Raw genomic sequence first — 26,870 nt, forward strand, 5'->3', positions numbered from 1 at the left:
TAAGGAACACCAAAACTGAAATCCACAATGCTGAAAAGAGGCCTTACACCAAAAGGAAAAGACTTTGGGTGGGGGTGCCTTTCTTCATTTAATAACCTAACTTGGAAAAGAAACTTTTTTTAAAAAATGCGTAAAAATAAAGAGATTCACTGCTTAGAATTTCTTCATCTCTGCAACACTCCCCATATCTGATGGGGAGTGTTGGTGGTTGTATGTTCAATCCATACAGCTGACCACACTCTAGATTGGCTGTTTGTGCTATACATTAGACAGTTGGATATTATTCCTGTGTCAGGGACCAATCAATGCCTCCCACAATTTGAGGTAAGGGCCCCTCTCCTACTGGGTCAAGTGTCCTGTTTTGATGGGCTACCCTCAGAGGCTCATGGAACTCAGGTGCTTCCATAGGGTTCTGAGGGAGAGCAGTGTATTGCCAAAAAACCACTCTGTTGATTGTCTCTTGTCTTCAATGGTTGCTGAGGATGCAGAAGGGCTACTCTATTTCACTTTCATACTCACAGTCACCATGGTTAATGGCTGACATGCAAGAGATGATATGACAGGAAAGCAGAACACTATTAGCAGACATCTTATGCTGAGTGATTGCATCAAAAAGATCTTCTGGAGTCTTACAAAGTGGCAGAAGATAGTTTCTCAGCATCTAATTCTGTTCAGCAAGGGATCATTTGAGGAAATAATTGGGGGAGGGGAGGCAAAGTTGCGTGAGCGTATAGAATATATGTGATTATATCCTGCAAAGTCTGGGCGGGATGGGAAGAGAATGAGGAAAACTGAAGCAGATAGACCTGTAAAAAGTCAGAGGGAAGGAACCAAGGCTGGGGGTGGGGGGTGACTGCCCCCTTGACCCATAAAAAATGATGCCCCTGCTGTTCAACAGATTTGTTCTGGGTGACTGACAACCCGATTAACGTTGGCTGCCTTCACTCAGCTGCTGATGAGAATCCCTCGTGTTGTGCAAAAATTTCAGTTACTTTGCAGATTAAAACTAGTGAAATTTAGACTGAGCTGCCTGTATCACTGAAGACAGGGCAATACCTGAGGAGACAAGTGCTGTGAATTTCCTGCTTGAGTTTCAACCAGTGTCATATGGAGATTCTGGATGTATTGGGAAAAGTGCATGCCACAACCCGTGCAACCTCTGTTCCGGGATGCGAAAAGCTGGCAGGACAGGGAATGGCCTGAATGCCTCTCAATTCCGTGAAATTTGCAGTGTTGCCAAGTCTCATGTCTCATGATTTCATCATGAGTCTCATGATCATTTTTGTTTTCCTTAAAGTCCCAGCTCCTGGACTCAAGAGGATATGCGATAATTTCAGCCTTCATTCTTACAGAAAAAGTAAGTTTCTAGCCCACATGGCTGTGGAGAAAGCTTCAAAATACGACCCCAGTGCACCCTAAAGGTTCAAAAAGCAGAAGGCAAATAAAAATCTATTATTTTTACATAAACTCATGATTTTAAAGCCAATCTCATGATTTTTGGTGAGCCTGATTCATGATTTTTAAACATTTGGGATTGGCACTATTGAATTTGTCAGTAAGGATTCTGACCTGAGTGGATAATGATCTGGTGCCCAGGCAGGTATTATTGGATCTATCAGCTGCCTTTGATGCTGTGGATCAGGAAATGCTGTTGACATGTTCGTGTTCTCTGGCAAGAATGGAAAAGGCAATCCTTGGTGGGTTCATTTCTTTTTCTCTGAAAGATCCCAAAAGGTAGGGTTGGGTAATTTATTTTCTGCCTCAAGGACTCTGGCGTGAGATATAACAGGCAGCCCTCAGGATTCTTGCTGGTTGGCTGGCTGGCTGAGGGGTGGGAGTGGGGGTGGAGGGATCAAGGAGCTGCAGACTGCCAACACTTCAAGGCTCTGTTCCTGGGCTCTAAACAAAGTTGGCAGACTGGGTTATCCTCAGACCTCATAAACTGCCACCGTGGGATCACTTTCTCTCTTACAGTGGTTGTTTCCTTTGTTCCTGGGATCTGTGTTTTTCAGGGGGCGAAATCTGGAATGGCATAGCATGCTTCAGAGACTTCCCTTCTCAGTCTTAAAGGGATAGCAGATTCCTGTTGCACATTTCTACCATCTGCAACAGTCTTTCAGAATCCTTCCATCTCCTCAGCTCTCTCTCTTTTCATATCTCCTCCGGAACTAATTAAGGCACCCTTTCCTCCTTGTCTGTACTTCAATTTAGCCTTTTTCTGCTATTAGGTCACATAATGATTACCTACTCTGTTCATTCCCTCTGGGACACCTGGCACTGGCCACTGTCACAAGACAGGATACTGGGCTAGATGGACCTTTAGTCTGACTCAGTATGGCCATTTTTATTATTGAACCCAAGTATCTTTCAATACAGTATTATGAAATATTGTATAAAGTGTATGACTATATTGTGTAAAGCATCAGAATCGTTCATGTCATTTCCCATAAATTCTATGATGGGTTGGACCAATGGCCTAATGTAGGGGCTGTTAAGCAATGAAAAACTAGGGAACCTCAGGGTTTCACTAGGAAAGGTGAGGGTTAAGTCTCCCATTTCCCACCACCCTAAAAATATAAAGCATTAAAATATTAATTTTTATTAAAAACTGTAAACGTATGTCTGAAACAAAAAATGCAAAACTTCAAAGTGAAAATAAATATTTGGGTCATACTGACATACTTACAGCTGTGGTGTCAATGGGTACAGCTTCTCTGAATTCAATGAACCTATAGCTGCTTACCCTAGGGTTGAATTTGGCCCTGCATGCTTAATTTGTCCCATTGTGTGGAACTGCAAGAGGGCCTTCTGATTAGCCCATGATGTAATCTGCCACATGACCTACAGATCAATTTTGAAGTTTCTTCGTCTCATTGGTTTCAGTCACAATTTCTATATTACTGAAACCTAGTTCTGTACGAAAAGAGGATCTACTGCAACATCATTTCACCAGCTGTGAATCCCTGATTCCTTACATCCAGAAATCAGAGTGGGCAAAGCAGGGGGCAGAAAGTCTACAGTTAGTTTCTTTCTCTGCATTGTCACTGACTGATAGTAAAGCATTTCTTTTTATATAACATTCTTCATAGACAATATCACAAAATGCTTTGCAGATGAAGCAGTCATAATCTAGAGAGAAAATGAAGATTTTAGGGCAAGTTTTAAAGAAAACTAACTCAGCAGTTCATGAAATATTAAAGAAAGCTGGGATGGCAAGAAGTGAAATAGTAATCTTTTAAAGGGATGGTTATTGATGGCAAAGGGGCAAGTGACACTGCAGGCAAGCCTATATACAGTAGTTTTTGCTGGGGTAACAAATTTAAGTTAGACACTGGAAAATCATGTTTGGTTAGGGGATATAATAAACCATACCAGACTGAAGAAGAAAAGGTTCTCTGGGATGGTCTCAAACTTCTGTAATTGAAAATAAGGGAATGATGGGTTTCTTTTCCAGAAACTGGTCCTGCAATAATGAAATGAGCTCAATCATGCCACCCCATGTATTTTTGAGAGTTCAGTGGTTTTGTTTGTTTGTTTGTTTTTAAGTATACTTTTGGAGAACTAAATACTTAGTAGAATGCCCATTCATTACTGTATCTAATTTCCTTACCCAATGTAACAAAGGTAGAATTTTCCAACATGTTACTAACACTGGGCTACACTGTAGCTGCTCTAAAGATGGGTATGTAAGTGTAGGAAACATTTTTTCCCACAAAGTACATCCACACACATTAGTCAGACTGTCAGTGTGAGATCCCTGGGCTCAATTCTGCTCTCTGAAGCCAGTGTAAATCCAAAGTAACACCATCAGGATTTAGTCTAGATTTACACTACTGTTACTAAAAAGAAAAGGAGTACTTGTGGCACCTTAGAGACTAACCAATTTATTTGAGCATGAGCTTTCGTGAGCTACAGCTCACTTCATCGGATGCATACCGTGGATGAAGTGAGCTGTAGCTCACGAAAGCTCATGCTCAAATAAATTGGTTAGTCTCTAAGATGCCACAAGTACTCCTTTTTGCGAATACAGACTAACACGGCTGTTACTCTGAAACCTGTCACTACTGTTACTGAGAACACAGTCGGTCTCCTTAGGGCAAGAGGTTGATTTTGTACTAGCATGGTTGGCGGAGCTCCACAGACCACTCTCCAAAAGGAGGATGTGGCTGGGATGAGCCGAGCATGACTAGGGCCCCCTCTCCTTCATCATGGAGTGGCGCTCAATGGCCAGTGCTAAAGGAAAGCGAACACGGTTTATTCTTTAAAAGGCGTAATAGGGGGTTTTCCTGAGTATCACACAAAGGAATTCTGCTTGCCTCTATGCTCCAGAGGCAGAATGCCTCCAGTAACTGTTGCTCAGATGGTGCACCTTAAACACAGATGTGGCTGCAAAAGCCACATTCTAGCCTTTGCCCATAAATTAGTCTAATTTTGCAGGAACTCCCAGCCCTCTAATGATGTCTATGTCCTAAACTATGAGGTTCACCTTTTTCTGAAGGGCAAGGTATAGATTTTCATAGAGAAACTTTAAAAGACTAAAGGATCTTAAGGAAAGTTAAAGTTGAAAGTAAAAGGTGGGGGTTTATATATGATCTCAGCATACGAGATTGTTATGGTGGAGACTTTGCATCAAGATTATGAATGTAATTTTAAATTTCTCAGTGGTCTATAACAAAAACTTTAAAAAATTGCCTTAAACTCTATCTAAAGATTATAGCCTCATCACAAATTCATTTCTTTTCCCAGAAAGAATAATAAAGCTTTATATAGTGATAAATCTGATCCCCCATAAAAAAAAATAATAATAATCACATACACATTACAAATCCCAACAAAGTCATCCATTTACTCCGTAAATGTGAAGAGGATGTTGCTTGTTTTTCCATTTTAATAATTATTGGCATTTATTTAGCTCTTTTACATTTTCAAAGCCTGTGCAAATATTACTTAATTTTAGTTTATTAAGGCCACCCTGAGCACAATCTCTGAATCCTTCTCCCACTCAACCTTTCAGCTCAGCAATCCCAGACAGAATTGGCTGAGGGCGCCTGGTATTCGCAATAAATAAATAATAAGTAAATAAATATGTTTCTGGGAGGGAAAAGACAGATCTTTTCAGGCACAGTTCTCCCACACCCCACCCGCCTTCGCCACTATCCCATGCCCCCTTAACAGGTGGGGGAAAAGTTTTTCTCAACTTTTCAACTGAGATCCCTCCCATCGCAGTCCAGACTCCTCCTCGCCCTCCCTCTTCCCCACACCCCTTTAATCTGTTCTAACCAATTCTGAGCAGAGCTCTGGAGCCAACAGAAGCTGCAATTGGCAGGAGCTGAGGTTCTAAGCCCCGCCTGCTGTGCGGTTTGTGAATGGAGAAGGGGCGGGGCTCCGTGGAATCCTCAGACATATATGTATCTTTTTTGTGTTCTACAGGACAGGAGTCGCTCGCTAGAGAAGAGGTTCCCTTGGCTGCTGTATCCTTGCCTCGGACTCTGCCCGCGGCCGCGCGGCGCGTTTCGGCGGCCCTGCCAACTGACTCGGAGTCTAGAGGGGAAACCGTTGGAGCCGGAGGGAGGATCGCGCAGTAATTGGATTTTAAAAGTTATTTAAGCCCCCCCAGTAAAATACACGGATCAGTCGGGCGAAGTAATAATCCGTTTAACTATAACCTAAATCCCAGGCTTTAGGGCTGAGCAGCCAGGCGGGGAGCGGAGCCAGCGAGTTGCCGCCGCCACGGGACGTTCTGCAGAGCGGGCGAAAGACTTTGCCTAGGTTTGTGGGTGTTTTGTCTCCCCCCCTCCCCCCCCCCCCGCATCTCAGGAAACTTCGCGTGTGGGGCGACCCTGCCTGGTCGGGGCTGGGGGAACAGAGTCGCTGGACCCAGGGAAGACGGCAGACGTGCGGCTGGGACTGAACGAGGATTCTCCAGCGCCTGCCAAGGGCTCACGGAGCTGGTTTAGCAGCGATCCGTCCGCACCCTCCTCCTCCTGTCTCCGCGTGACCCTCCCCCGCTGGCTTCCCGGGGCCCCTGATGTGCTGGCCGCAGACCGCCGCTCGGCTCTGAACGGCTCCCCGCGCCTCTGCTCTCTCCAGCTGCCGCGGCGATGTGGTCGACAGCGGCTGCCTCTCTGGGCCTGGCCGCCCTCCTGGGCGCCCTGCTGGGGGTGCCGGCGGGCTCGGCGGCCCAACAGTACCACGGCGAGAAGGGCATCTCGGTGCCGGACCACGGCTTCTGCCAGCCCATCTCTATCCCGCTGTGCACCGACATCGCCTACAACCAGACCATCCTGCCCAACCTGCTGGGCCACACCAACCAGGAGGACGCCGGGCTGGAGGTGCACCAGTTCTACCCGCTGGTCAAGGTGCAGTGCTCGGCCGAGCTCAAGTTCTTCCTGTGCTCCATGTACGCGCCGGTGTGCACGGTGCTGGAGCAGGCGATCCCGCCCTGCCGCTCCCTGTGCGAGCGGGCCCGCCAGGGCTGCGAGGCGCTCATGAACAAGTTCGGCTTCCAGTGGCCCGAGCGCCTGCGCTGCGAGAACTTCCCCGTGCACGGCGCGGGCGAGATCTGCGTGGGCCAGAACACCTCGGAGACCCCCGGCCGAGGAGGGGCCGGCGGCCCCACTGCCTACCCCACCCCCTACCTGCCCGGCCTGCTTACCCCGCCGCCGCCCCACGCCGGCTTCGCCTTCTCCTGCCCCCGGCAGCTCCAGGTGCCCCCTTACCTGGGCTACCGCTTCCTGGGGGAGCGGGACTGCGGGGCGCCCTGCGAGCCCGGCCGCCCCCACGGGCTGATGTACTTCAAGGAGGAGGAGGTGCGGTTCGCCCGGCTGTGGGTGGGCGTCTGGTCGGTGCTGTGCTGCGCCTCCACCCTTTTCACCGTGCTGACCTACCTGGTGGACATGCGTCGCTTCAGCTACCCGGAGCGGCCCATCATCTTCCTCTCGGGGTGCTACTTCATGGTGGCCGTGGCCCACGTGGCCGGCTTCCTGCTGGAGGAGCGGGCGGTGTGCCTGGAGCGCTTCTCGGAGGAGGGCTACCGCACCGTGGCGCAGGGCACCAAGAAGGAGGGCTGCACCATCCTCTTCATGATCCTCTACTTCTTCGGCATGGCCAGCTCCATCTGGTGGGTGATCCTGTCCCTCACCTGGTTCCTGGCCGCTGGCATGAAGTGGGGCCACGAGGCCATCGAGGCCAACTCCCAGTACTTCCACCTGGCCGCCTGGGCCGTGCCGGCCGTCAAGACCATCACCATCCTGGCCATGGGGCAGGTGGACGGGGACGTGCTGAGCGGGGTCTGCTACGTGGGCCTCTCCAGCGTGGACTCGCTGCGGGGCTTCGTGCTGGCCCCACTCTTCGTCTACCTCTTCATCGGCACCTCCTTCCTGCTGGCGGGCTTCGTCTCCCTCTTTCGCATCCGCACCATCATGAAGCACGACGGCACCAAGACGGAGAAGCTGGAGAAGCTGATGGTGAGGATCGGGGTCTTCAGCGTGCTCTACACCGTGCCCGCCACCATCGTCATCGCCTGCTACTTCTACGAGCAGGCCTTCCGCCAGACCTGGGAGAGGACCTGGCTGCTGCAGACCTGCAAGAGCTACGCCGTGCCCTGCCCCGGCCACTTCGCCCCCATGAGCCCGGACTTCACCGTCTTCATGATCAAGTATCTCATGACCATGATCGTGGGCATCACTACCGGCTTCTGGATCTGGTCCGGCAAAACCCTCCAGTCCTGGCGGCGCTTCTACCACAGACTCAGCAGCGGCAGCAAAGGGGAGACCGCCGTATGATGAGACCTTGCTCCTCTTCCCTGATCCCGGCTGCTGGTGCTCCTGGAAGAGCCACACAGACACTAGAGTGACTCTTGAAGGACTGGGAGAGGGCTCCCTGGAGTCTCCTAACTCTGCCTTGCCGAAGACAAAATCCTCAGACAGTGACTTGGTGGCTTTCTTGCCAGCCAAGTTGAAAAGCGCAGAGTAAGTACCCTTCTCAGATTGCTGGTGGGGAGCTCTTTCCCTGCAAGAAGTTCCCTTTTTAAAAAAATAATTCCTATAGTTTCTGGGCAAAAGGTTAAGCTGGATCCGCTGTGCTGTGACCGATGTAAAGTGTGGACCAATGAAACTTTGACTCAAGAAGTGGTCAAATCATAGTTTACTTCGGTGGGGGTCAGACTGCAGCCGACATTGGCTTAATTTCCTGAGTCCTATTTTACTGTCTTCTCATTCAAACCCAGAGTAATCACGTGAGTATTTTAAAAGAAGCGACCAATTATAATCACGTGCTATTGAGCGTCCCATATTCTGTCATAGAGAGGGGGTTGCTTTTATATCTAACGATCACTTATCAAAGCGAATCCCAACTTGGGTGGGGGGAACCTTGCTACTTTGAAGGAGGGAGTTGCTATTTAATACTCTAAAAAGACAGGACTTGTTGCTTTTCAGCCAAACGTTCCCCCCCACCCCACCCCTGCCTTTGTTATAGGAGACAAAGAGGAAACAAAAGTGTTTTCTCTGTGGAAAGGCATAAGCATGAGACCGGTTTTTATGAGCAAACTCACAAAAAGAAGTCGTTAAAATTCAACGTTGGATGTGACCAGCACAGGTCGATAAACATTATTTTTTATGAAAAAGGAGGCGGCAGGATGTTTTCATACACTGTCCAATATGGGTTTCTGTTCTAGCTAAAAGAAATGCCAGACTTTTTGTTAAACAAGCTTAATTCAGAACACCTGACAAAACACACTGCATTCAGATATGTAAGATAAGTGTATAAAATTTTTCTCTTCCTTCCCATAAGCCTTATTTCTTTGCTGTTTACGTCTGGATTGCTCTAGGGTACACTAAAAAAGCAAAGTGATGGGGGGGGGGGAGGAGGGAGAGAATAGTTTAGACCATGAAGTGCCAATTTGTCTTGTCCTCTAATTCCCTAAATAGCACAGTAACAAACAGTGGTGCAGTGTTGTTTTTTAAGATGGAACTGGTCACCTTGTTTTAGATACTTTTAAGTTCCCAGTAATCTATCTGAAACTCTGTCAGAGGAGGGAAACTGAATAACAAGAAATTAAACTTCACAGTCCTTCATATTCCTTTTGATATGTGACCAGTGACTTATTCTTTCAAACTTTTCTATCATGTTACATTTATGTGTTAAATGTTTAGGTTGACTTTCATAATTTTATATCTGAAATACTACTTTTTAGCTTTATGATCTAAAGAGTTTGACTTTTATTTTTGCCTGAAGGCTAATCAGGGAATTAAGGATATTTAACAAGCTCTGCCCCCTAACTTCCCCCCCAAGTATGTAATTGCTGTTTATAATGAAGAGCAGATAACTGAAATGAAATTTTAAAAACCGTTCAGGGTGAGGAGAACAGACTGTTTTTGTCTAGTGGGCATTACAGTAGCTTGGGCTGGGGGAGAAGGAAATATCACATCAGTCAAATCCTCCAGTACATCTGATCCCAAACTCATAGGATTTGTTTTGCCTTTTATAATGTGCACATGAAAAACTGTAAGACAAGTGCAGTATGTATATTTTGTAAATGTCACATTTTGTAAGAAAATATATATGTATTTATACATTTTTACTTGATTTTTTTTGTTTAGTTTTGGAAGGCCTGAATGAGGCCACACTTCATCACATGTACAGATCACTAAATAAATTGATTTTTCTTTTTTAAATACAAAGTTTCTTTCTCTAGACTAGTTTTATGTATTCTGTATATTGGAGGAGAGGGGAGAGAGAGAAAACAAGCTCCACCACTCCAATTAGGCCTTGTTTTGGGGGGTGGGAGGGACGTAAAGTAGATAAATACACAAGAGATCTGAAATTCAAGGCTCCAAAGTATTATTTCTGATGTACTGTGACTTCTAGCAATAGAAGAAAGATCCAGTTTTTTCAGGCTATTGGTTTAAATGCGTTTGCCCTTCCTGAACTCCTTGTGGTGCTTATATCCCAGCCATGCCTAATGTTTATTCCTGGATCTCCCCTTGACTGTAAAATGGGGATGATAATACTTTCCCACCCCTTACACACTGAGATCTATGACTGAAAAGTGCCACACCTTTGCTAAGATGTAGCTTGACTAATGGTTTAAGGTGTTTCTCGGTCAAGTAAGAATTGAAACTCTTCTAATGGTCACTGGGAGAAAAAAAGCCATTTTTAAATAGCTTTCCTAATGGAAGTGGAGGAGGGTGTTATTCTCCTCAAGCCCCTGCAGCTGTGCCTGGTTTTTGTTTTTCCAAGTCTGTTGGGGTGAAGTTGCTTTAATTTTTTAATAGTCTAGGCAGCAGATGGAGGTGGGGGTTTTTTGCGGGGTGGGGATATTTTAGCATAGTAATCTGAAAGTTGACAATACCAAACATCTCATACATAAACTATCACTTATTTTCACTAAATTGAACTCTGCAGATCCCTAACTGTATGAGCTCCACAGGCAAAGTGATATGACAGATTCCAAATCCACACAGATTTTACAATCACAGAACTTTGTTTAGCAACAGATCTGCTTAAGTATTAGTGACAAAGTAATATTTGGATTTATCTGTCTTCTGACTTACTCTGTTCAACTTCACTTTTCAGCTTCTAGGATGAGATTTTAGTAAGCCCAGTTCTTAAATTAGGTTTGTGGGTCTTTTTGTTGTTACAGGCTTGGGGAGAGCTTTTTGTGGGGGGTGGGGTGTTAATATATTGAGTTTATACATGGCCACAGCCATCTCATGATGTGGACTGATCTTGTACTCCCAGACTTTACTAGGAGACCTGGCCAAAACTCCTGGCCCCACAGGCCCTTATTCACTGACGCTTAGGAACAATGGATGCACCATTCTTTTAGGACACTTTCTGAACTGAACATTGTACTCTCAAACGTTTTAAAAAATTTTGCATTTAAGATGCATAAAATGTGGTGTCAGGTCACCTTCAGAGCAAGCCCATTTATGCTGCTCTACAAAAGACACCTTTATGATTTTAAAACACCACTAACTGTTCACCAGAACCATTCATTTCTATCAGATTTCCTCTGCTTCCTACTACAAGTCAAGTTAGACCTCTTCAAACTGTTCCTAGGACATGATGATCTTTGGTAACTGCTGAGAGTGCTTTTACTCTGTTCACTTAGGAAACCTGAACCTTTCTATATAAACATTTTGTTCCCATAAATCCATCACTTTACCGTCTGTAGTGGCTGAAGCAGTAAGAACTTTGAAAGAATAGGAACTCATTAGCAATCTTATGAATGATGCCTAAGTCATACTCTGTTTTCATAGCTCTAGTGCAAAATCTGAAATTAATACATAATGTGTCAAACAGCTAAACACTCAATTTAAACAGACTGAATACCTAAACAGTCTCCCTATTTCTCTGCTCTTCACCCTAGGTGATGAGTAGGACTGGTCAACCTTTAAAAGTTGTTACTCAAATATGAAACTGCAGTTAGGTCCAATAGTTTTCTTTGCCCAGGAAGTAGAAGAAAGAACTTCAAAGAAAGGCTTTTTATTTATACCAGAGACAAGCACAGAGTAACAACTTTGTGAGCATCTTTCTGAGAAGAAAAATGTGGTGATTCTCTCCTGAAACCGTTAATACTAAAGCAATTATTTGAGTGGATATACCTTATTAAGAAATACTTCTGTATTTAAAACCACTTATACTAAACTCTAATCAGCTATTCTCCTAAATTTAATCTGAAACTTTAGGCCAAATTCAACATGTGTGTAAAAGGGAGCAATTTGCATTAACTTGTAAGCAGATATGACTCATACCAGGACAGAATTTGTTTTGTAGTAGAAACAATTATCACACTTGCAAGCAACGATGGTACCTGGATTGTTGGAGCAAAAATGTTACCACCATACCTTGTAATCTCTTTGGGAAGAGGAGGTTACACTAGCATGTTACCACTGCCTGATATCACACTGGCCCTACCTTCTTTGATGGAATTAAAGCAATTTTAAAAGTTTGATATTTTGTGAACCAATCCTGAAGACATGGAGGGGGGGAATAGACCTTTGCTAATCACAAAAAGAAAATCCACATTGATCTCTAGTACCAACTTTCAATTAATATTTTCTCAATTTTAACAGAAATTTCAGATATTTTACACTTTTCACCTTCAGTTCTCATGTAGGCAGGAATTCTCACCTCACAAGACTGTGGCAAGTAATAATTATCATTACTAAAGATCTCAGGTATTTTTAGATACAGAGCATTCCACTACACATGAATCTTAGCAATGACTGGTTTTACTGAACAAGTTTCATAGGGTATAGGTTCATCAAAGGCTATTAGTCAAGATGATCAGGGATGCAACCCCTGATCTGGGTGTCCTTAAGCCTCTGACTGCCATATGCTGGGACTGGAGGATGGGATGGATCACTCAATAATTACCCTGTACTCTTCATTCTCTCTGAAGCAATTGGCATTGGCCACTTTCAGAAGACCAGATACTGGGCTAGAGGGACCACTGGTCTGACCCAGTATGGCCATTTATGTTTTTACCCAAACTGTATTAAGATCAATTCATTTCCCCCCCCCCCTTTTCATGACAAATGCAAAACATTATGTCCTTGAATATTCAGACAGTACACCGGTGCTGCTTTGAATAAGAAAGAACTTGCCTAAAGTGCTGGTAAAGTGGAAGGCCTACAGCATTTTTGAATCCCACAGCCAGCAGCATCTGCGTGTGTGTGTATGTGTGTGTGTATATATCTGTCTACAGGTAAATAAGTGCTTTTATACTACCCCAGTTTTATATTTGTTAATGGAATACCCTGTCTTTCAATACTTCAACCACAGCCAACAGGTTTGCATGTCAGTGAAAACCACACAACTTTGTACTTGGCAACTGGCAACAATAAACATTTTTTATACTTTCTCATGAGTTTAAAATCAAAAGTGCTAGCTTGTATGCTGAGTAGCTGTCACTTTCTGTAGATTATCCTCACTTCCTTTCAGACCTTTGTATCTACGTTGTATACAGTATGCTCCTCACATTTGCCATCTACTGCTATTATTTAAAACCCTGAATCTGGCTGACAAAAATTCAATCTGTTGCTTGGAGAGGAAAGAAGAATCTGAAGGGAAGGCTTTAAGGCACCCTTTCAGCATTATGACTGCTCACTGAGGTAGAATAGTGCCAAAGAGACTGCTCTGTATAAACCAGGATAATTGTTTCATGCCCACAAAAGTGCATGGTTTTGGCAGCTCTGATTCTGTATAAGATAATACAGGAGGGTATAAACCAGGATAATTGTTTCATGCCCACATAAATGCATGGTTTTGGCAGCTCTGATACTGTATAAGATAATACAGGAGGGAAAAAAAACAAATACAGTTTAGGGCAAGCTCCCAAATACCCCCTTAAAAGTGACAAATTTCAACTAACACAATATCCAAACTATAAAAGGAAAACAAACACATCAGGGCTCAGCATTCTCACATGTTTACTATTTTGCAACGGGAGCAGAACTGTGACCGCTCCAACCATGTTTAAAGGTTGTTTCTAGCAGGGTTTTCCTGATTAATTTGGACAGACGTCTTAGAACCACGCTGCTGTACAGGTCAACTCTAAGGTGGCTCTCCAACTGTTTAAAAAACATGCCTAAACATAGTGTCACCATGGTTGCAGCCAAACAGAGCTCTGTCTAAACTATGGCAGACATGAACACTGTTCCAACATAGCTTGATCCTCTCCACTCTGACCAGCTAAACCATGTCAGGAAACATACGGATGAAAAGCTGGAGTAGGGAGGGCCTAGAGTTTTAACTATAATTGTAAAAATCTCTCTCCAGGTTAGTCAGGGGAACTTTGCTAGCAACACCATGTTCATGAGGACTGGCCAACCCAGGTCACAATTTGGCTTGGTTGTAACAAGATTCAACTTTGCTTAAGCATGTTATTGTTACAAATGTAGCTGGAAAGACAGTGTGTACTACACAGGGGAATAGTCTATACAATAAGGCTTTGGCTGCATGGCTCTCAGAAATAACTATGTGGTGGTAACCATGCTAAAACATTGCTAGTAACAATTGTGGATCCCAGGGGTAGAATGGCACCTAGGAAAGGGATACAGTCCTCCTACAACCCCTGCTCTGCAGAGGCGCTTGGAACCAGCTGCCACGACCCACAAAGAAACAGGAGAGGAGCAGTGCCCTTGTCAGTGTATATAATGGGCTATAGTTATTTCCAAATGTCTATTTTTCTCATATGGTCAGAGTTAGGTGCTTTAATAAAAGCTCAAGGTCAACAGGGATATTTTTGAAGAACAAGGTTGATGTCAAACTCAAACAGAGAGAGGATGGTCCAGCAGTTAGGGCACTAGCTGGAGACTTGGGTTTAAATCCCTGCTCTGCCCCAGACTTCCTGTGTGGTGTTGGGCAAATCACTTAGGGCCAAATTTGCAATGGTATTTAGGCACCTAAAGATGCAGAGAGGTGCCCAGTAGGATTTTCATAAGTACCTAAACACTAGGGAGTTAAGCATCTAACTCTGCATCTTTAGGTGCCTAAATACCTTTGCAAATCTTGCCCTTAGCCTATCTGTACTTCAGTTTCCCATCTGCAAAATGGGGACAATTGAATTCTCTACCTCCTAAGTATGTTGTGAGGACATTAAAGATTGTGAGGAAATCAAATCCAATGGTAACGAGCCATTTAAGTATCATTGATAGATGTCCGCTCAGTGGCTGCATTGTGTTAATAGGCCCAATTCCAGAGACAGCTAAATTAAGACCTCCAATGGGAATTAATTATTTGTATTTTTCTCGTAAGTTATGTATGTTAGGCAGGCTGACCACATAACTTCATAGCAGTGTCACCCAAGCCAGGTTTCAAATATAAGGTACTAGAGGGTAAAGAAACCTAAGCTATTGCAAGGTAATCAGAGAAGTACCCTGAACTGTACCATGCATGCGAATAAGAGTCACAAAGTACTCCTACAGGTCAAACATAATGGGCTAATTTCTGCCCTCACTTACACCCATGTATTTGAGTAACTGAGATAAGTATTTGGACATGTGTGCGGGTGTTATATATATTTACAGATATACACAGCTCTTCCAGTTCACCCCAATCTTAGGTCATCTCTGTACTACATAATCAATGGACTCGACTATACACTGTTGTTCCTCAGAATTCTTAAAACATAGGGCTTGTCTATACCTAACCAAAAACCAATGCATACTAAAGGGCTGTGATTTCTAACGCACACCAGTGTGTCACATAATAACTGGCCAATATAGATGCTGATGGCATGAACTAAAAGTTCCATAGTCTGCATTAATATAGTGCTGTACTGTATATTTATGTGCACTAGAGAAGTTTTAGTTTGTGCCAGCAGGTCCTACATGAGCCAGTCAGCATACATTTTAGAAATCACACCCCTCTAGTGTGCATTGCTGCTTCATGTAGACAAGCCCTAAGTTCCAGCTTGCATTTGAACAAGACTTAACCATATTATGTGTTTAGATCCAGTAAAAAGCATTGGAGATGTCCAAGGCTTCAGCCCAATTCTTAAATCCAGTTAGGGCCTGACTACACTGCTATATTGTAACTGTGTTGGAGAACTGTGCTGTCATGGGGTGCCTCACCACAGTTAATTGTGCAGTGCAAATGTTACCATAACCTGCAACACACACCTTTCTCTGCCCTCTGGTTTTCTCCTCAGTAGAGCTGGCAAGTAGGTAAATTAGGTGGCAGTTTGTTGAGGCAGGAAAATGTCCAGTAGGAACCAAGTTGAGACGGTGACACTTCTTTCATTTGTGGCCTGAAATACAGAGAAATCTAGGCTGCCTGAGGTAAAAGTTTTCCACGTTGCCTTACTAAATCTCTTTGCAGCGAGACATGTACACCACCCACACAGCTCCATCAGAGTTTACTTTTCTTGTCAATAATTTACCTTTTTTTTTTTTTTTACAAATACATCAGAGCATGTTCATGGACAAAAAGCTACCTTTTTAAAAAACAGAATTTCTACTGAAGACAGTCAAAGTGAACTGCTTCCCAAATGTTTGCATAAACCAGGAACCAGATCAAGTGTCTGACATGGGCCCCCTTCCAAAACTTTCCCATAGAGTATTTTTTTAAAAGCATAGCAGCTGAGAGAGGTACAATTGTAGGTAAATCTAAGATCAAAAACTCAGCAAAAAAGGCAAAATCAAAAGGCCCATGCCCAGCGCAGATGCCTGCTAATTAAACACTGGTGTTAATTGCAATATGTGTCTGAATCCCACTCCCTGTGTTTGTTGTGGTGCCTGTGTGAGCTTTGGTTTGCTCAGAACTTTCACATTCTCGCAAAAAATGAAACCAGGAATAAAAGGAATGAAAGGCTGTGATATGTAATCTATAGGGCTATTTTTAAGGAAAAAAAGATTTTTTTGTGCGTGCACACTACTTCAAAGCCAGCTTTGATTATTCAAAGGGAGAGTCAGATTTTAGAAAGGAAAAAAGTAAACGTAGAGATGCAATCTTTTGTATTTAATCCATGATGAAAAGAGCATTTCTTACTTGCAATGCCCCCCTCTCTCTCTCTCTCTTTTAATTAACAGAGAAATGTAGACGTTTGAGGCAGTATTTCCCGTCCTTACTTTATGAGCTGTGCTAAGCAGCATTCCACTGGGGCCAACAGCCAGTAAAATGGATGTCATTTGACACCCTTAAACAACTACACATACCAGTCTGAAACTGAGTGGCATTATGTGAATGGATAGAAAGCCATTCTGGAGAGGATTTACTCATTGCTTTTCTTACACATTCTCTTGTCTATGGACAGTAATTCAGCCGTTAGATACGCACAAACAACTCGCATGAAGTCAACAGGACTTAGGCACAAGTAGCTGAAGGCAAAATTTGGTCTATACTAAGTAACCGATTGCTACTAAGCAGTGCCCTTATCCTGAATACTTCTGCACTACAGAAGGAGGGTGGGTTCAGAATCCTGTTTCAAATTCCATGGCTGGTTTCTACTTCTGTGAGAGGCTAAAACAAAATCCTGGATCTGAATTCTAGGGAATTTAAAGTCCATGTCCGGATCCACATTTTGCATTTACTATTGGAAAGAAACCCTTTCTTCAGTAAGGAATCACCTATCTGCATAGATGGATAGATATGTGAATATTTGTGCTGTGCTTTGAAGATGTAAAGCTTTATATAAGTGCTAAGGAACACTGACTTTCGGTTTTCTTGTCTTCACTGCTCCTTGTGGTTTTTGCCAGTGTGTCTTAACTCTGCTCTGCTTGTTCTCCTCAGTTTAAAAAGATCTGAGGGACAGAGTTAAAAAATCTTGAATAAAAACACTCAGGAACACAGAAAATGGGAACAGAACAACCTCAGGGATTTAAAAGTGTTATTTCAATGTTTCTGTCTAGTATTTTTCTACTTATGTAAATCAAATTCATAGTTCCCTTAACAAAACCAACTTTCAGTCGAGCAATTGGCCACTGTCCTCAAACTTAAATATATTTAATTAATTAAAAATATTAAGAGAAATTAACAAGATGGATAAATAAAAATAAAGATAGAGGATGATCTTTTGTTATTATAACCCTTGCCCTCCCATACCCTGTCTCCTGCCTTTTGTCATGCCATCCCTGGCTGTATTAAGGCTTATTTAGACTGTGAGCTTCTTTAGTAGGAGCCAGTCCATTTTATTTTCATTAAATATACCACTGCATAAATAATCATTGTATTAGTAACAGAGGCAGTATGGTCCAGTGAATAGGGTACTGGCCTGGGAGTATGGAGACCTGCGTTCTGTGCCTGGCTCTGTCAGGGATCTGCAATTCACTTCAAGCCTCTGCTTCCCTCCTGCCTTTGTTTATTTAGGATGTAAGCTCTTTGGGGCATGGACTCTCTCTTCCCATTTACAGGAATAGTGCTCCGCACAATGGGGCCTCTAAGTGCTACCATACCACAAATAATTCTTAATAATAAAGAGTAGACTTTGCTGAGAAATTAACATTCACTTATTTTCTGCGGGGGAATAGTCAAATACTCGTGTCAAAGTGGAGACTTGTGATTAAGTTGGGTCTTCCTAAAGGAATGAAAGGCAGAGGTGTTCCTCCTCTTCCCACCACAGGTACTTTGTATAATGTTTGTATGGAATGTTCCCTTCATTTCAGTGCAGTTTCTGTGGATCACTTGAGATGATGGTTGTTACTATCACATGGTGTCTCCTGCCTCTCTCCCTTTTGGTTGTTGTACAAATTGCTGTTATGCTGTGTGATACCAAGTAGTGCAAAATAACTATGGTTAAGCCAGATCTGAGCCAACCAGTCAGTCAGATTGCTGGTTGGCTGACCATTGACTAAAAATAAAATCAGCCAGTCAGAAAGCTAGCATATTCATAAAGGGACAGGACACAATAGTACATTCATCCACAGTGAAAAAACAATTCACTGGGTGTTTCTGCTAAATGATCAGCAGTGAAATAGTTAAGTTATGACATTTAAATAAGAAAGACAAGGTGGGTGAAGTAATATCTTTTACTGGACTAACTTCTGTGGTGAGAGAGAGAAGCTTTCGAGTTTACACAGAGCTTTTCTTCAGACCTGTTTAGACTACATGCTGTGGTCACTGAAACTGAGCTACACCCATGCATTGTAAATTTGGCAGAAATCTGAAAATGATCTGTTGCTACTATCTGTCTCTGTTAAGGTTTTTCCCTCCACACCTTTTGGGAAATGTGCCCTGCTAATTTGTGCAGTGGGATTAGAAGGAACTGAAACTATTTTTTGAAAGATAATAAATTACATATGCTCCACGTAGATAGGTGAGAATGATTGATTGACATATTGCTACTTTTCTGCCTGGGGGATTATTATACCCAAGTGCCAGCACTGATTAATCAATTACCATTAATTAACTAGAGGGCAGATGAAGGACAGTTAGGATATTATAGTCCTATTTCCTGAAAAATAGAACTCAGTATGCTTAAGCTCAAGGGGTTCCTGATATGCAGCCCCCTAAACATGAGGAGCTCATAACATTTTTAGATCCTTACAATCTTTTGGTGCAGAGCGAGGGAATACTGGAGGAGTGGGGAATCAGAGCAGTGAGAGGGAATGTGGGTGTGTGGGGGAGCAGTACTGGGAGTGCAGGAAGGGAGGAGAGATTTGGGGCAGAGTGGGGGGGGGTGAAGAAGAGCGATTTGGTGCTGCAGCAAGGAGAGAGAGGAGTAGGCGCAAGGGGATAAATTAGGATGGGTGGTAGGGCAAAGGGAGAGGGATTGGTGGAGCTCAGGCCAGGGAGAGAGAAGCTTAGTGGCTTTCCAGGATGTGGAGTCGCAGCTAAACATAAACTTCTGACTGGGTGGGCCGGGGCATGGCTGAAGAGTCCTGACCAGAGTGGGGGAAAGGGGCCCAGCTGCGGGTGCTCATGTAGTGAGGGCATGGGGCCTGGCTCAGTGACCAGCTCAGCCTATATAACCAAGGAAGCATGCAAGCCTCTGGCCAGCTGCTACCTGTGATGTGTATGCAGCAGTAGAGGGCACTGGACAGAAAGGAGCAAGTTTTTCTGTGCTAATGAGTTCTAAATTGCTAATGGCTTAGTGAGATGGGAAGGGGAGGGTTGGCTGGAAATACTGGGGTGGAGGCTGCATGTTGCAAGCAATGGAGGGAGAGTGGAGAAGGAAAAAGACACACCAGCCTTTTCTCATCAGCTGAAGTTACTGTAACCAAAATGGAATAATACTGTCAAGCAGAGGCGGATTAAGATTTACTGGGACACTGGTCCCAAGCAAGTGGGGGGGGCCCCTTCCCACCATGGTCCTGCTCCTGTTCCACCCCTTCCACCTGCAGCCCTGCCCACAGCCCCGCCCCTTTCTGCCCCTTCCCCAGGACCCACTCCTATTCCATCCCCCACTGCAGCCCCACGTCACCTTTTGCTCCTTTCTGCTCCCCACCACCGTGTCTTCAAGACCAGAGAAGCTCTGTCCCCGCATCACAGCCGTAGGGCGCAGTGGAGAGTGACAGCTCCTCCAGTCCCAGGGCACAGTGGGGGTCTGGGTGCTGAGGCTTCCCCTGCTACGCCCCACACTTCTGCAGATGACCAGGGTCGGGTCTCAGGCGCTTGCCCAGCCCCACCTGCCTGGCAGCTGGGGTTCTGCCCCCAGTGGCAGATTTTTTCCGGGGCCGCCCTGTTGGATGGGGCCCTTGGGTACGGGCCTCATAGGCCCAGTGGCTAATCTGTCACTGCTGTCAAGACTTTAGGACACAGACCATGTCTGGTTTCTCTCCCTGCCCTGTTAGCAACTCAACCTTCCAGACATTTCAAAGCATGACCATTACACCATTCCATTGAACAAAGCATACAGCCAGGGGAAGGACCACCTAGGAATCACATAGCATTCTTTACCTTGGCTAGGCCAGTAGTGCCTCAACTGCAAATCTACGTGATAACTACAGCTGCCCACACGAACACTAACTGTTATAAAAAACATTTCTCTGTTAAAAAACCTAGGAATTTCACTGGCATAAAAAGTCATTAACTCAGACTTAAGGTTGTCCAGTTGTATCCACTGGCCTTCCAGAACATCTAATTCAGCAAAACTCAAACATCGGAAAACCAGGAAATAAAGAGTTAACATTGTGTTGGCGCCTAACTCAACTCACCTCTTTGAAGGATGCCCCAATACACCCATAACACATACACTCACACTCAGCCTTTGCAGACAGTGCAGAACAAGCAGGGTATAAGGCACATGGCCGCTGAAGGACAGAGTCTATAACGCCTTCTCTTTGCTAAGACAAAACTTGGGTTTAGTTGAGTTCTACTGAACAGGAACTACCTATGCCTGTCCTACTCTCCAACACTTAGCTTACTCCACAGAAAGAACACCCTACATGCTAATTTTACAACCCCTTCACCCACTTTTATAAGACCTTCACCCTTCCATACAGGATACAGTTTGACTTACCCATCATTAAACCCACAGATCACCCTTACATCTCACCTCACTACTGAAAATCCTCACGGCAAATGACCCCTGTGCACCACTACTGATACATCCTACACAACACAGCATTAATAGGAGGCATACTGGATCCCTCAAGGTACACATGCGCCTCTTTCCTTTGATCACGCCTGTGGGAGTGGGGCTGAGGACCACCGCCCCCTCCAGGTGGCCAGAGCCCCCACATCTCCTCATATCACAATTACAGCTCTGCCAAGCTGCTCTAATTAATCCCTCCACCATTCGATACAGCTACACCTTACACTGGAAATGCAACTTGAGTGCATGCTGACAATCCCCAGTGGCGATTGCCAGCTCCTGGGGGGCTGAGTTAAAGTTGTGTTGGCAGGTACCTTAACTCTCATTTCTTATTTTTCAGATATTTGAGTTTTGCTGAACTGGACATTCTGGAAGGGCACAAGATGCTGCTGGGCAACCTGAACTCTTTGTTAACACAGTTTTTTGTCAGTGAATATGTTAGTTAGGCTTTGGCATTAAAACTGTCTTGAGATGAATGGAGGCAGAACAACGGCTTAGAGCCACTGGGCCAAATCAGTAACTTGAGGGTGTAAGTGGTGGTGTTCTGCTGTCATTTGTCCCTGAGCATATACTCCCCATTCTCTGCTCTCTAGGAAGATTATATTAGTTTTTCTTCCTACTTCAAATACCCAGTAGCCATCTCCACTATTCTGTGACAATGTTCCATCTCACTGACATCTCTTAAATATGTACATATTTTTTATTTGGCCTTAATAGTGCTACATACTTTAAAACCCATTACTTGTCCTCCATAGTATGCAAATAACATTGAAAATAACATGTTATCCTCATATTTTTCAAGTCTTTTAACCCCTAAAGCAGCAGAAATCCCCAAAGCAAACCTAATTCCTCTTCTTGGTAGGAATACACATGTAGAAGGAAGAGAGCCTGAGACATAAGCCCTTCCTACCACAACACATACAGCTGCTGACTACAGCCCCCTCACTGCATTTAAAGAGCTGTTTTCTAGCTTTACTATTACAGTACATTTATAACCAATAAGGGCCTATTCCTTGGACATTTACAACTCCCCTTGACTTCAGTGGGAGTTTTCGGTTAGCAAAAATGCAAAATGGGGTTCTATGTGATGTATAACCCTTAAGTGATAGAATGATATCACACAATGGTTGTAAGTGTCACTCCAACATTTCTGGTTAATCCAGTCTTTGTATATACACAAATGATGTGTGCCATTGCTGATATAATGGTGAGACCAAGAGACTGACTACAGCTGGAACCTTGAACACAAACCTCTTCTAGTTTTGGAGACCCAGATTCAAATCCCTTAATCTAGACACACCTCTACAGTTCTGGCTGCCAGTTAGATCCAAAAATCAGAAGGGACCGATTTTCTATTCTGATTTACACAAGGCCAAAATATGGCAATATCCCGCAAGAACAGCTAAACTCACAGGATATTGACGGTTCCAGTCGGCAAAGCTCTCACAATACCAGTACTTTTGGGGGCTGAAACTCAGCAAAGGTGAAGAGATTGCAATACTAACCCTACACCCGATTGAGGCTATGTCTACACTACAGCCTATGTCGACAAAACTTATGTCGCTCAGGGGTGTGAATATTCTACGCCAAGTGACATTAGTTACACTGACATAAGCGCTCATGTGCACAGAGCTATGTCGGCAGGAGAGCTTCTCCTACTGACACAGCTTCTGCCGCTCTCAGAGGTGGTGTTTTTATGCCAACGGGAGAGCTCTCTCCTGTAGGCATAGAGTGTCTTCACCAGATGAACTGCAGCAGCGTAGTAAGTACAGACATATCCTTAGTCTCAGACTTCAAATCCTAGCCCATATGTAATCAGCATCCAAATACTGCCTTCTTGGCACTTCTCTAGTAATAACCATTGCATTTCACGTAAATACATTTGTGACCAGTAATGCAAGTGTTACCTAAGAGTGTCATAAGAACAAAAGAACGGCCACACTTGGTCAGACCAAAGGTCCATCTAGCCCAGTATCCTGTCTTCTGACAGTGGCCCATGCCAGGTGCCCCAGAGGGAATGAACAGAACAGGTAATCATCAAGTGATCCATTACCTGTCGCTCATTCCCAGCTCCTGGCAAACAGAGGTTAGGGACACCATTCCTGCCCATCCTGGCTAATAGCCATTGATGGACCTATCCTCCATGAATATATCTAGTTCTTTTTTGAACACTGTTATATTCTTGGCCTTCACAACATCCTCTGGCAAGGAGTTCCACAGGTTGACTGTGCGTTGTGTGAAGAAATATTTCCCTTTGTTTATTTTAAACCTGCTGCCTATTAATTTCATTTGGTGACCCCTAGTTCTTGTGTTATGAAAAGGAGTGAATAACACTTCCTTATTTACTTTCTCCACACCAATCATGATTTTATAGACCTCAATCACATCCCCCCTTAGTCATCTCTTTTCCACACTGAAAAGTCCCAGTCTTATTAATCTCTCCTCATACAGAAGCTGTTCCATACCCCTAATCCTTTTTTTTTTTTCCCTTTTCTGAACCTTTTCCAATTCCAACACATCTTTTTTGAGATGGGGCGATCACATTTGCATGCAGTATTCACGATGTGGGCGTACCATGGGTTTATATAGAGGCAATATGATATTTTCTGTCTTATTATCTATCCCTTTCTTAATGATGTCCAATGTTCTGTTCACCTTTTAGACTGATGCTGCACATTGAGTGGATGTTTTCAGAGAACTATCCACAATGACTCCAAGATCTCTTTCTTGAGTGGTAACAACTAATTCAGACCCCATCATTTTATATGTATAGTTGGGATTATGTTTTCCAACATTACTTTGCATTTATCAACACTGAATTTCATCTGCCATTTTGTTGCCCAGTCACCCAGTTTTGAGAGATCCTTTTGTAGCTCTTCGCAGTCTGCCTGAGATTTAACTATCTTGAGTAGTTTTGTATCAGTGGGTCAGCCCACTGTGGTTCTACCGTGTATTAAGGAATTACAATGCATTTGCCTGGTTTGGTTTGTCTAACTGTTGAACTCCTTCAGAAGCAGCTACAATGTCCCTTTTCTGACCTGTGAAGGATCTTTCATACATACATCTTAGGTCCTTTCTAGTGTGGACATTCCTCCTAGAAATAAATAGTTCTGTAAACACGTTCACATTATCTGCTGAGAATGAGAATCTTATCAGTCTTGGAGAGAGATATAAATTGAAGCTGTTTAAAAAAAAAAAGATTCAGAGTTTACTAAAAGCAGCTATGATTTCAGGCAGGAATTAATTAAGCCAGATGAAACACTTCTAATAGGATTTATGCTATCAGATCATTTAATTAGTTCTGGCTTTTAGTTCATAATAACAAGTTTCTGTGAGGGTGAAAAAGAAATAATTGTTTTTTTGAATGGCAATAATTTAGGTTTCTCTAATTGACTCCTACTGTGAAAGCGTTGATTCCTGCCGTTTTCGAAAATGAAGGGTGGAAAAGTTCCAGCAAGAACTCAAATTCCGGAGGCAACTCAAGGAGTCCATTTCCCACAGCCGCCTATGTCTGTGATCTCAGCTTGATTTCAGTCCTATCAGTTCCCATCGTTTGGCTATACTGGAGCTTAGCCATTTTGCAGTGCCAATGGACTTATTAAGAATTCTAATGCAGAACTGATGATATTCTCTAAATAACGTTGGCGGGATTGAAATATATATTTTCTACAGCATGGGAAAGGAAGAACAGATTTGGTATTTTGGACAGGAAATTTTTAAAAAAGAAAAATTCAGAAAACCAAACAGTCTCTGGGGATGGAGGTCTGAGACATTCCAAAGTCTTTGAAAAAAGAGATTCCGTTTTTTACCTAACTAGATTTAATTCAGAAGTTCTTGCCCAAGAACAGGGATGGAAATTGATTTTGCTTTTCCATCAGAGCCACGGTCCATATATTTATTAGTAATCAGGGGTGCTGGAATTAGGCATGCTGGGGGTGCAGCAGCACCCCCGGCTTGAAATGGTTTCCATCATATACAGGGTTCACAGTTTTGTTCAATGGCTTTCAGCACCCCCATTATAAAAATTGTTCTAACACCACTGCCAGTGATATAAAGACATGCCAGCGCTTTTAGAAGTAGGGGTGGCGACTGCCTCCTTCCTACATCGATTACTAATTTGTCAGGTGTGTGATGTACTAAGGACCCAATTCAGCAGAAAGGCAAAGTATTTCCCACGGGGTAGAAGATTATACAAAGCTGAGAAAGCGCAGAAAAAATATTTTTGCAGTTTTAAGCCCCACAGAAGCCAGATTATTGATTTATACCCTAAATCATTATTGGCTTGAGTCACTGCTGTCAAAACTGTCATTACATTATTTAAGACCTGATCAGACATTAATGAAATCCATGGGAATGGGAACAGACCTTTTGATTGCGAAGTCTGTGAGGCAGGGACCTTGTCTTCATACTAGTATTTAAACCTTCAGGCAGAACGTTTGATCTATATAATGTGTTCCATACGACAAACTACATTATAAAAAAATGTTAAGGTTGAAAAATGTCAAGAGTCAGGAAGTGACAAAAATTCCCATATAACCTTAACTCTGCCCCTTGTGTGTAAGTATTACAATGCCATCTTTAATTATATGATCATATGTTGTAGAATAGTTCTTGGACAGGAGCCATTTACTAAGTACACAGGATAGTTGCTCAAGGAATAAGGCAGCTGTTCAATATTTCTTTTAATACAAATTGTTCAGTATGTAGCCCATGTCTCAGTTACTGCAAACTACATAAACAATGCTCAGAATAAGGGAATTTTCCTATTCTTTATGGGCTTTTCTGTGGTGCTCATCGTCAATATCTGAATGCCTCACAAAAATTGATACATTTATTCCCACAACACCGCTATGACGTGAGGGAGTATTATCCTCATTTCACAGAGAGAGATTAAGTGATTTACCTAATGCCAAATAGAAAGCCTGTGGAAGAGGCAGGAAAAGCACCCAATCCTAGGACTGTTCTTCCAGGAGACTTCTGTCTTTATTCATACCACACAGCTTCTTCAGTGAGTTGAGCAAGGGTGCTACAGACACAAGTCTCATTCATGACATGCCATAAAACTAGTACACTGAACAAGGCTGGGTTGCTCTGGACTCTACACAACCCTGCCATGGGTGCACTGAATGTGGAATTCAACCTTTTGCAGAGGGCCAGCCCAAAGCATATGCAGCACTTAGATCCTGCTTCAGCCTTCAAAACAGGGCATAAGTGAGACTTAAGCAGTGCTTTTGTTGGTTTTCTGAATTTCACCCCTGAAAGAAGCAGAGGTTTCAGTAGATAAACAGTACACATTTGATCAAGTAATATCAAGATTTGTGTGTATGCTCTGTGATTAAAAGGGAGCAGAGTTAAGGTTACACAGGCTTTTGTGAGGGCTTTTGAGTGCTTCATTTTGTAACTATAAAGTTCTCTTAACGTAGCTTTTTTGTTTAGAATTTCCTACTTTTTAAACAAAGAAATTCCACCATATTTAACCACATATTACACAGCACTAGAATGCTCTGTACTGCACATTATTTGCAATCAGTGAGGCAAGAGCCCTTGCTTCAAGCCATACATATCTTTCTATATCACATGGAAGAAGGCCTCAGATTTTTCAGAGCGCTGCCTCCCTCCATATATATCCCCAGCTATTGTGTAGGAAGGAGGCAGGATTCCATATGTATCTTCAGCTATCTGGTCCATACACACCTTCATAGACCATTTGCACATTGCACTTTGTTAAGCACACATCTGCACATTCAACGGAACCTTGAGACAATCTCTCTAGTGGAAATTTTCACTCATTTTTAGGACCCTACCAAATTCAGGGTCCATTTTGGTCAATTTCATGGTCATAGGATTTTAAAATAATACATTTTACAATTTCAGATATTTACATTTGAAA

The 26,870-nt window shown here is 43.4% G+C and overlaps 1 protein-coding gene across 1 annotated transcript; it reads left to right on the plus strand.

Annotated features, from left to right (window-relative positions):
- The first annotated feature begins 5,435 nt into the window (after positions 1-5,435).
- FZD7 (frizzled class receptor 7) lies at positions 5,436-9,680 on the plus strand. The gene has a single exon (XM_073306441.1). The coding sequence runs from the start codon at positions 6,102-6,104 to the stop codon at positions 7,782-7,784; it is 1,683 nt and encodes a 560-aa protein (XP_073162542.1). The 5' UTR covers positions 5,436-6,101; the 3' UTR covers positions 7,785-9,680.
- The last annotated feature ends 17,190 nt before the right edge of the window (positions 9,681-26,870 follow it).

Source organism: Lepidochelys kempii, chromosome 11 (assembly GCF_965140265.1).
Source record: "Lepidochelys kempii isolate rLepKem1 chromosome 11, rLepKem1.hap2, whole genome shotgun sequence".
NCBI classification, from domain to species: domain Eukaryota; kingdom Metazoa; phylum Chordata; order Testudines; family Cheloniidae; genus Lepidochelys; species Lepidochelys kempii.